Source organism: Elephas maximus, chromosome 3 (genome assembly GCF_024166365.1).
Source record: "Elephas maximus indicus isolate mEleMax1 chromosome 3, mEleMax1 primary haplotype, whole genome shotgun sequence".
Lineage (NCBI taxonomy): Eukaryota > Metazoa > Chordata > Mammalia > Proboscidea > Elephantidae > Elephas > Elephas maximus.
In genome coordinates this window covers 190926186-190937762 of record NC_064821.1, presented here as the reverse complement: position 1 = coordinate 190937762, position 11577 = coordinate 190926186, and the positions used below count along the sequence as shown (strand labels likewise).

At 44.6% G+C, this 11577-nt stretch overlaps 1 protein-coding gene across 1 annotated transcript; it reads left to right on the top strand.

Moving 5' to 3' along the window:
• Positions 1-9698: 9698 nt before the first annotated feature.
• On the top strand, positions 9699-11354 carry LOC126071480 (protein S100-A7-like). Its single transcript, XM_049875673.1, has 2 exons — positions 9699-9869; positions 11190-11354. Exons 1-2 carry the CDS (start codon positions 9699-9701, stop codon positions 11352-11354), a joined length of 336 nt encoding a protein of 111 aa, XP_049731630.1.
• The last annotated feature ends 223 nt before the right edge of the window (positions 11355-11577 follow it).

The following is an 11577-nucleotide window of genomic DNA, read 5'->3' as shown; positions in this document are numbered from 1 at the left end:
GGTTTCTATAGCCTTAAGAGAAGAGGAAGATCTATTCTAGATGCCATTTCGAGACTCTGATTTCGAGGGAGGGTCATTCCTGATACCAATTGTCTTAATTCAGGGTCCTTGGAAAACAGAGTCTAAGGCAAAGTATATGTACCAATCCTTCATTTTGGTGTGTGGTGTGTGTGCATGCTTGTGTGTGTGTGTATGTATAATTCCAGGGAAAAAACGGAGAAGGGAATAGAAGTAAGGAGGTAAGAAGGGACAGCATAAATAGTGTGGTGCATTACTGAGCTGACCACTGCTTTTTAAGAAAACTGAGCTGGGTGCTTGGTCACAGAGGATGTCTCCAGAGAGGTCATATGGGAGCACTACATCTTGGAACAGTCTGTCAGGGATGCCTATCGGGAGGAAAACTGAGGGAATTATCTGTCCATTCCTTCCTTCTCGTCTTTTGTCAGTTTATGTCTGCCTCATAGGACTTTAACTCCTCCCACACTCGCGCTTTGCAGAGGTGGCTGCAAAGCCCCAACACACATGAGTGTTTGCAGTACCTGGGCCCCCGGCAACACTGCCCAGCCATCTGCTTTGTGGGCATGGGAGCTGTGGTTGTGCCAGGGTGGTAGCCGTCGTAGAACCAGTTTCCTAAATTCTGGGTCACAACCAGGAGGTTTCACCTTGCAAGCAACAGTCCTGCAGTGGGTCTCTAACTTCCTCTCCTCCGGCCCTCCAAAGAGTTATAAGCCCTTGAGTCCCTTGATTCATTGTCTTTTTGCCTAAAATATAGGGAGTGGTTTCTGTCTTGTGCACTAAACCCTGACAGTTGCCAATTGTGACTGCAGACTCCCAGGCTCTTAAATGCACCTGGAGACATGGGACTGGACGAGGTGACCTCCCAGCCCTGTGACTCTTGGGTCCATATGACGGAAAGGAGTGAGGAGAAGTCATAGAGTCTATAGCATCTGTCTCTCTTCCTCTATGCAAAGCATTCCCATTAGAGTCTGTGCAATGCCCTTGGCTCTGATGCTTTCCAGCCTTGTGCAGAAGAGCTGGAGCTGGAAGCAGGAGCTGGATGTCAGAAGGAGAGTCCCTGAGGGCACAGTGAGGAACAGCTGTGCTGAATCACTGCAGTTTACCTTTCTCCTGTTTGCAGTTCTACTTTTTCCCCTCCTTGGGTGACCACAGAAAACCTTGGTAGTATAGTGTTTAGGTGCTAACCAAAGGGTTGGCGGTTTGTAGCTGCCAGGCGCTCCTTGAAAATCTGTGGGGCAGTTCTACTCTGTGTTATAGGGTCACTATGAGTCAGAATTGACTCAATGTCAATGGGTTTGTTTTTTTATGGTTTTGGGGCAACCACTAAGACAACCGGAGCCTTTGTAGATCCAGCCTGGTCATACCTGGGCACTGGGGTTGGTGCAGCTCGCACCACATAGAGCATGATCGAGGCCATATCGAAAACCTGGCCATTGTGTTTCCTGGGGGCTTAGAAAATCAGTGCAGTTGCAAGAAGACCCAACAGTGGTAGCTGGGCTCTGGGAATGGTGTGAGCCATCACTAGTACCATCCAGGCCAGGAGGAAAGGCACGCGGTCATGGTGTGGGGGATGGACATGGCTGAGGGGAGCTGTGTTGAAACATAATTCTGTCTCATACAGTCTACAAGTGGCAACAGGGTGTATTAAAAAGAAACTATTGGGTGAATGAAAATAGAAACCAGAAAGATATAAAACACATCAGATATAATTTTCTTAATTTCATGCCAACTGAAATTCACACACAAAACAATACACATTAAGAAAACATGCAGAGAAATAGATACATATTAAACATGGTAAGTGTGTAGTGAGAGAGGGAATTGGGAATGGAGAAAAATTTAAAAAATAACGAAAACAAAGAACTTTCCTGTAGCAATGTTGATAATACGCCATAAACCTAGGGGGATTATTGGTCCATTCCTCCGCACCTGTGATTCAAAAAGAGCAAATGGCAATTAAAGTACAATGAAATCATATTGGTTATAACACAGTATTCAAGAAGCACAAAAGTTTTTTCAATGTAAAATTCAATCGTTTTTCCTCTTGTCCCTAACTACTCAGTCTTTCTCCCCATGGGCAACGATTATAACTAATTCTTGCATGTCCTTAAGTGATGGATTTAAAAACCGTAATGACTGGCTTTAACCAGTGACCAAGAGAGATCTGATATCAGTGGGAGGGTGGATGGAGATGGAGGCAGAGACCCAGACTGCAGCTGGTGGGACTGGTGGGCCAGGCTGGCGAGAGGTCCTGCTTGGGGTAGTAGCAGAAAAGTGTAGATACATTTTCAAGGAACGTTATGGGGAATTTTTTGGTGTGAGAAAAGTGCATGAGAGAAAGGGGTAAGTCCAGAAAGCTGGTAAGTTTCACTGAAGACTGAAAGAGGGGCTGATGGGGGAGTGTGAAGAGCCTGGGAATAAGCCCCACCCTGAAACAAAAACAAACCCACTGTCATTGAGTGGATTGTGACTCACAGCAAGTAGAACTGCCCCACAGGATTTTCAACGAGTGCCTGGTGGATTTGAACTGCCCACATTTTGGTTAGCAGCCATAGCTCTTAACCACTACACCACCAGAGTTTCCTAGCAGCGGTATTAAGTGTCCCAGGGTGGCTCAAATGGTTAAGTTCTTGGCCACTAACTGAAGGATTGGAGATTAGAACCTTTCCAGAGACACCTTGGAAGAAATGCCTGGAGATCTTGTTCTGAACGGTCATAGCCATGAAACCCTACGGAGCAGTTCTACTCTGATGTACACGGGCTTGCCATGAGTCAGACTGAACTCGATGGAAACTGGTTTGTTTTTTCTGTGATGGTATTAGGAACAGTTGTGGGGAACAGTCTGAATGGTCCAGGATCTCCTGTGGGGAATTTTAGGGGCAGGGGTAACAGGCAAAGAGCAAAGTTCAGTGATTTCACGCAGCTGTACCTCAGTGTGCCCCCAGGGACTCTCCTTCTGACTGTCAGCTCCCGCTTCCCACTCCAGCTCTTCTGTAGCAGGTAGGAACACATCAGGGCCAAAGGCGTTGCACAGACATTCATGGGAATGTTTTGCATAAAGGAAAGAGGACGGATGCCACAGACTCTATACTTGTCTTCACTCCCTTCCTCCATAGGAAGCCAAGAGTCACAGGGTTGGGAGGCCACCTCTCTCAGTGCGATGTCTGGAAGCCTGCAGTTACCACTGGCACCCGCCAGGGTATAGTGCAGAAGACAGAAATCACTCCCTACTGGGCTGGGTTTATATATATATATTTATAATCAACTTTTAATTTGACTTAACGGAAAGTTTACCAATCGAGTCAGTCTCTCACACAAGAATTTGTATACACCTTGCTTTATATTTCTAATTGCTCTGTCCCTATTGAGACAGCACGCACCTTCCTTCTACTCTCTCTCCTTGTGTCCATTTGTCCACCTTCTGGCCTCCTCTGGCCTCTCCTCTTTCCTCCAGGCAGGAGATGCCAGCATTGTCTCATGTGTCTACTTGATCCAAGAAGCTCATTCTTTACCAGCATCATTTTCTATCCCACAGTCCAGTCCAATCCCTGCCTGAAGAGTTGGCTTTGGGAATGGTTCCTGTCTTGGGCTAACAGAAGGTCTGTGGTCGATGACCTTTTGGATCCTTCTAATCTCAATCTGAGCATTAAGCCTGATCTTTTTACGAGAATTTGGAGTCTGCATCCCACTGCTCTCCTGCTCCCTCAGAGGTTCTCTGTGGTGTTTCCTGTAAGGGTAGTTATCGGTTGTGGCTTGGCACCATCTATTTCCTCTGGCCTCAGGCTGATGTAGTCTCTGGTTTATGCGGCCATTCCTCTCTCTTGGGTTCATAATTACCTTGTGTCTTTGGTGTTCTTCATTCTTCCTTGTTCCAGATGGGTTGAGAATAATTGATGCATCTTAGATGGCTGCTTACTACCGTTTAAGTCCTCAGATGCCACTCTCCAAAGTGGGGTGCAGAATGTTTTCATAATCGATTGTGTTATGCCAATTGACTTAGATGTCCCCTGAAACCATGGTTCCGTAACCTTTGTCCCTTCTACGCTGGCCTTCACGGTGTGCAGTTTATTCAGGAAACTTCTTTGCTTTTGGCTTAGTCCAGTTGTGTTGACCTCTCCTGTATTGTGTGTTGTTTTTCCCTTCACCTAAATAAAACTTATCTATTATCTAATTAGTGACAACCTCTCTCCCTTCCTCCCTCGCTATGTCCTCTCGTAACCATCAAAGAATATTTTCTTCTGTGTTTAAACTATCTCCCCAGTTCTTATAATACTGGTGGTATACGGTATTTGTACTTTTGCAACTGCTGGTTTTTTTGTTTGTTTGTTTAATTTCACTCAGCATAATGTTTTCCAGGTTCTGCCATGTTATGAAATGTTTCATGGATTCATCATTGTTCTTTACCGATTGTAGCATTTCATTGAGTGAATATATCATAATTTATTTATCCATTCATCTGTTGATGGGCATCTTGGTTGCTTCCAACTTTTTGCTATTGTGAACAGTGCTGTAATGAACATGGGTGTGCATATATCTGTTCGTGTAAAGGCTCTTATTTCTCTAGGATATATTCCAAGAAGTGGAATTGCTGGTTTGTATGGTAGTTCTATTTCTAGCTTTAAGGACAGGCCAAATCGTTTTCCAAAGTGGCTGTAGCATTTGACATTCCCACCAGCAGTGTATAAGTGTTCCAGTCTCTTCACAGCCTCTCCAACATTTATTATTTTGTGCTTTTTGAATTAATGCCAGCCATGTGGGGGTGAGATGGAATCTCATTGTAGTTTTGATTTGCATTTCTCTAGTGGCTAATGATCATGAGCATTTCCTCATGTATCTGTTAGCTACCTGAATGTCTTCTTTAGTGAAGTGCCTGTTCATATCCTTTGTCCATTTTTAATTGGGTTGTCTTTTTGTAGTTGAGTTTTTGCAGTATCATGTAGATTTTGGAGATCAGGCGCTGATTGGAAATGTCACAGCTAAAAGCTTTTTCCCAGTCTGTAGGTAGTCTTTTTACTCTTTTGGTGAAGTCTTTGGATGAGCACAGGTGTTTGATTTTTAGGAGCTCCCAGTTTTCTAATTATTCTTCTGCACTGTTATTAATGTTTTGTATACTCTTTATGTCGGAATCGACTCGCCAGCACTGGGTTTTGGAATACTGTTTATGCCATGTATTAGGATACCTAGCATTGCCCCTATTTTTTCTTCCACGATCTTTATCATTTTAGATTTTATATTTAGGTCTTTGATCCAATTTGAGTCCCTTTCTGTGCATGGTGTGAGGTATGGGTCTTGTTTCATTTTTTTGCAGATAGATATCCAGTTATGCCAGCATCACTTGTTAAAAAGACTGCCTTTTCCCTAATTAGCTGACTTTGGGCCTTTGTCAAATATCATCTGCTCATATGTGGAAGGATTTATGTCTGGATTCTCAATTCTGTCCCATTGGTCTATATATCTGTTGTTGTACTAGTACCAGGCTGTTTTGAGTACTGTGGCAGTATAATAGGTTCTAAAATCAGGTAGAGCGAGGCCTCCCACTTTGTTCTTCTTTTTCAGTGTTGCTTTACTTATCCAGGGCCTCTTTCCCTTCCCTAGGAAGTTGGTGATTGTTTCTCCATTTCATTAAAAAATGCTTTTGGAATTTGGATCAGAATTGCATTGTTTATCTATAGATGCCTTTTGGTAGAAGAGACATTTTTACAATGTTAAGTCTTTCTATCCATGAGCAGAGTATGTTTTTCCACTTATGTAGGTCTCTTTTAGTTTCTTGCAGCAGAGCCTTTTAGTTTTCTTCGTATAGGTCTTTTACATGTCTGGTAGGATGTATTCCTAAGTATTTTATCTTCTTGGGGGCTACTGTAAATTGTGTTGATTTGGTGATTTCCTCCTCAATGTTCTTTTTGTTGGTGTAGAGGAATCCAACTGATTCTTGTATGTTTATCTTGTATCATGATACTCTGCTGAACTCTTCTATTAGTTTCAGTAGCTTCCTTGAGGATTCTTAAGGGTTTTCTGTATATAAGATCATGTCATCTGCAAACAGAGATACTTTTACTTCTTTCTCGCCAATCTGGATGAGCTTTATCTTTACCTAGCTTAATTTCTCTGGCTAGGACTCCAGCACAATGTTGAATTCAAGTGGTGTTTAACGGCATCCTTGTCTGGTTCCCGTTCTCAAGGGGAAAGTTTTCAGAATCTGTGCATTTAGGGTGACGTTGTCTTTTGGCTTTGTAGAGATGCCCTTCATTATGTTGAGGAATTTTCCTTCTATTTCTATTTTGCTGAGAGTTTTTATCATGAATGGATGTCGAACTTTGTCAAATGCATTTTCTGCATCAATTGATAAAATCATGTGGTTTTTGTCTTTTGTTTCATTTACATGATGAATTATATTAATTGTTTTTCTAATGTTGAACCACCGCTGGTATGAATCCCACTTGGTCATGGTGAATTCTTTTTTTTGATATGTTGTTAAATTCTATTGGCTAGAATTTTGTTGAGGATTTTTGTATGTAAGTTCATGAGGGATATAGGTCTGTAATTTTCCTTTTTTGTGGTCTCTACCTTGTTTTGGTATCAGGGATATGCTGGCCTCCTAGAATGAGTTTGGCAGCAGTCCATCCTTTTCTATGCTCTGAAATACCTTTAGTAGTAGTGGTGTTAATTCTTCTCTGAATGTTTGGTAGAACTCTGCAGTGAGGCCGTCAGAGCCAGGGCTTTTTCTGTTGGCAGTTATTTGATTTCCTTTTCAATTTCTTATTTTGCTATGGGTGTATTTACTTGTTCTAACGCTGTTCGTGTTAGTTTAGGTAGGTAGTGTGTTTCTAGGAATTCATCCATTTCTTCCTGGTTTTCAATTTTGTTAGAGTACAATTTTGCATAGCAATCTGATATGATTCTTTTAATTTCAGTTGGGTCTGCTGTGATATCGCCCATCTCATTTCTTATTTGGGGTATTTGCTTCATCTCTTGTTTTTCTTTTTTCAGTCTGGCCAATGGTTATCAGTTTTGTTAATTTTTTTCAAAGAAGCAGCTTTTTGTCTTGATAATTCTTTCAATTGTTTTTCTGTTCTGTAATTCATTTCATTCTTCTCTAATTTTTATTATTTGCTTTCTTCTTGTGCCTGAGGGTTCACTCCCTATATTTTCAGCAGAAAGACAATTAACCAAGGGTGTCAAGGGCTTATAACTCTTTGGAGGGCTGGAGGAGAGGAAGTTAGAGAGCCACTGCAGAACTGTTGCTGCCAAGGTGAACCTTTTCAGCTGAGACCCAGAATTTAGAGAACTGGTTCGAGGATGGCTACCACCATGGCACCACCATAGCTCCCATGGCCACAGAGCAGATGACTGGACAGTGTCACTGAGGGTACAGCTTCTGTGAACACTTACCTGTGTTGGAGCTGGCTTTGCAGCTGCCTCGGCTGCACCTTCCAAATCTCTCTGGAGATTCTCAACCTCATCATATCTGGGCCCTGGATGCAAAAAATCTCAGATGTGGTTTTCCACTTTCAGTCTCCAAATAGGAGAGATTGAGAGAGTGATCACCATACTGACAACAGAGCTGAATCTGGATCTCGACAATGGCTTCTGGTGTACCCCCGGGGTCCCCACGTGGCTGTGTGGTGAGATGATACTGAAGTGTCTCACTGAGCATCATCTCTGGCTGAGTGTCAGTCCTTCCTCTGTTAGTAATCGCAGTCTCCCTCTGGAGATTTCTGTGAAGATCTGGCAATATGATGTCAGTGAAGGTGTTTCTTAAAACATAGTGATCTTCCCTGATGGAAAAGGTATTGTTCCTAGGGAATGGTGGCCACAGACAGCTCTCACAGAGGGACTCATATCCTGAACAGTGTGACAACCAAGGCTTTGTGACTCACAGAGACCCCACTCACTGCTGTCGTTGCCCTGAAGCCCACATTTTCCTGGATGGAGGTACCTGTGGGATTATTCTGTGCAGGGTCACCTGTTCTGGAGTCTGGGCTCCTGCAGGGCCAGCAATGGTGTGACCCCTTGCCCAGCCCAGATGGTAACAGGATCAGAGGCTCAGCAAGAGGTCAGTATGATTAGGAGAGGGCTTTGAAGTCTGAGAGATCTGGGTTTGAATCTTGACTTTGTCATATTCTGTCTGAGTAACCTTGAGAAACCCAGCCTCGGTCCCAATTTGCTCATCTGTAAGAAGGGAAAATACCTACCTCACAGTGGTAGAGAGCCTTATGTGAACTCACAGGGCTCTCATGGGACTCTGAGGCGATGTACATAAAACAGTAACCCACCGCGTGGCTCTTTACAGTATCTGCAAAAGGAGGCAGTTATTACTAACCATGCATAGAATGTTGTGGAATGACTGAATGAAGAAACAGGTGTTTCTTCCCTCCCAGATTCCTAGATTCCATCGTCCTTGAGCTAGGCAATGTACTCAACTCTGTCCACACCTCTCTTGCATGGGGCCTCCTCCCACTGGCCAGGAGCCTGGGCTGGGCAGAATTGTGGTGATGTGGCCTGATAGTGATAGATACTGGAGACGCAGGATATCTAGACGGAAGTTTTGAGTATAGCTTCGTCGGTGTTTCTTCCCACCCAAGGTGGCGCAATGTTTGGGGAAACTAATGAACACTGCCACAGGGCACCCAACCTCTGGGGAGATCCCAGGCTGAGCTACATAAAGGGCCTACTTTGTGCCCAGACGTACAATCTCACTAATTTCCTCCTCCGTGATCATCCTCAGCTCTAGTAAGTCTGCACCTGTCTCTGTTCTTTCCTAGGAGTCATGCCTGGTGCCCACCTGGTCTGGTGCCTGTAGTTGTGGGGGAATACTAACCTGGCCTGGAAGTCAGTATGGGTGGGTTCTGTAACTAATAGAGTGGGACCTTGTGCTTGTCCTGGCAAATCCTATATCCCTTCTTCTCCACCGGTCTCAGTTGGGGGCTGGCTTGGCTAGATGATCTTGTTATTCCTCTTGGCTCAGTATTAGGTGTTTTTCTGAGAGCTGTCAGGTAAAAAATATCTTCCTTCTGTAGCTCTTGGCTTTCTTTACTCCCTGGTTTCAGTGCACTCTTTTGGCACAAGGTCTTCCAAAATAACTCTGGGAAGGTCTTGGAGGGTGGAGAGGTCAGAATTGGTGGTGGCTGTGTACCGAGGTGCATTTTTGGGGAATTAAACTTGGGCCTCCTGTTGGGAAGGTGGGAATTCTACCACTGTGTTGGATAGCCAGAATCCCAGGATTCTAGACCTGATTGCTCAGGCTGGTGGTACTTTGTAATTTCCTAGGTGGAAGTGGGGAGAATGGGGTAGACCAAAGGCTATGCTTGATGGGAATGTCTTGCCTTGGGACTTGATGCTTTTCTTTGTTATCTCGCTCCCAACTGGGTGAGCCGGAAGACATCGTATGCCCATCTCCTGCAGGTCAGCCCTTGCCCCTCACTAACGCAGCCTTGATCTCCACTGTTTCCCGCCCTCTCCTCGCAGACTCCGATAGGAATGGTGTCAGGACCGAGGACTCAGTTCCACTCTCCCCTCCCTAAGACCAATTTACCTCACCATTTGAGAAAGAAAAGTTCCTGTTTTTCTGTCTTACCTCAGCCCTCACTCACTACTTAGCCTTGTCCTTCAAACTCTCTTCCACCCAGTTCATTCTCTTTGATTTCTTGTCTGTAGACTCTTGTCTTGGAATAAAAGGCAAGATGAGCAGCATTGCAGCTGAGAAAGTCAAGATATGCCACACTCCATCTGAGAATTTGGTACTGAACTTGGTCAAACTATTTCATCGATACACTGGGTATGATGATAAGATCAATAGGGAGAACTTGTTGAAGCTGCTGAGGGAGAACTTCCCCAACTTCCTCAAAGACTGTGTGAGTAGGGGTCTGGCTTGTCTGGGGCAAGAAGATGCTGTGTATGTGTGTGTAGGGAGGAGACGGGGTGGGTGGATGGAGTCCATGGGCTTCGGCATGTCTGAGGACTCCGCTTTGAAGTGGATGCACTGTCTGTGATTGGCTGATCGGGAATCTGGCCCTTCCTTGATTCACTCTCCACACCTCCTTTCTCTCCTCATTTTACCTCCAGGTCTGAGGCAGGGCCAGTCCCATGTGGAGGCAGAATGGAAGATTTTAGGAGCTCAGGACAAAGTGTCATGCTCTTTTTCCTCCTGGGCACCTGTCCTGCCCATGCTGTTCCCTGCTGCATGACCCTGGACAAATCACCCTCAATCTGATCCTTAGTTTTCTCATCTACAAAAGGAGATTATAGAACTTAATTTCCTGAGGTGGTGTTGTTGAAATGAAATGATTTATTTGAAAATGAGAAAAAGTGGTGGGTATATTAGAGACTCAAGAAAGTGTTATGATTTTTAAAGTCAGTGAACAGACTAGAGCATCTGCCCTCCCACTAGTCACTGAGAGTTCCCCCAAGGGTTTGGTTGCCTTGGGGTAAAAGGTTGCCTCCTAAAGATTCCTCTTCACATTTTCCTGGGAGAAGGGGTTATTGTTAGCTGCTTTTCAGCATCATAGGAACATGCAAGCCTTCACTCCAAGGTGAGTGGTGGCTGTGCACCAAGGTACATTGGTGAGCAATTGAATTCGGGTCTCCTGTTTGGAAGGTGGAAATTCTACCACTGTGGGAATTCTACCACTGTACTACCACTGCCCGTGGAATGAGAGGTTAACATAGTGAGAATCATGCACCCTACAGACAGGGCCACCATCTTTTACACGGGCAAAGTGCATTCATAGCCCTAATATCATTTAACTGTGAGAAGGAATCATTAGCACAGATTGAGACTAAGGAACAGAATAAATGGGGCTGAACTGATAGGTTTTGATGGGAAAGAATTTAAGTGGGAAGAGCATTAGAGAATGAGGAGAGTAATTGGCTGGGGTGTATTGGTCCACTGGGGGAAGAATGAGGACAGTGCATCTGAAGTTAAGGTGGTGGAGGAGCCTGAGTCCACTTGTCATTTACCAGTGCACTGCCCATGCAAGTTGCCATTTTTGGCCAGAAATCTCTAGTGACGCGTGAGGGCTTGACTGCTTGACCCGAACTCTCCATCCCCATAGCCTCACCTGGCCACCACACCTTTGTTTCAGCCCTAGGTGTTGTCTCTTCATCTGTCTCTATTCTCCTCTTCCCCCTGGATAATATTTTTATGTTTGTTTGTATGTTTTTTAACCCCACAGGAAAGAAGGGGCAAAAATTACTTATGCAATGTCTTTGATGAAAAAGACAAGAATAAGGATAAGAAGATTGACTTTTCTGAGTTTCTGTCTGTAGTGGGAGACATAGCCACTGACTACCACAAACAGAGCCATGGTGCCCCGCCCTGTTCCGGGGGATGCCAGTGATCCCTGGCCAGTCCAGCCTAAAGGCCTCCAGAGACCCCCAAAACAATAAAGTATCTCCTTGCACCTGATACTTGGCATTACTTCTTCTTTCTTTTTGGTGGTATGAGTGGACAAATGGACAAATACTGACTCTCGGCTTTGTAGACTTTCCACAAGGGGGGTCAACCCAGCTGACATTTCCTCCAGACAGGCCTTCCTGGTCTTTCCCCAGGCCCACTTCTGC

Excerpts from the sequence above, each read along its gene's own strand:
- LOC126071480 (XM_049875673.1), top strand. The coding sequence starts at position 9,699 with ATGAGCAGCATTGCAGCTGAGAAAGTCAAGATATGCCACACTCCATCT. Across the intron at positions 9,870-11,189 it reads CCAACTTCCTCAAAGACTGT|GAAAGAAGGGGCAAAAATTA; the intron begins GTGAGTAGGGGT and ends TTAACCCCACAG.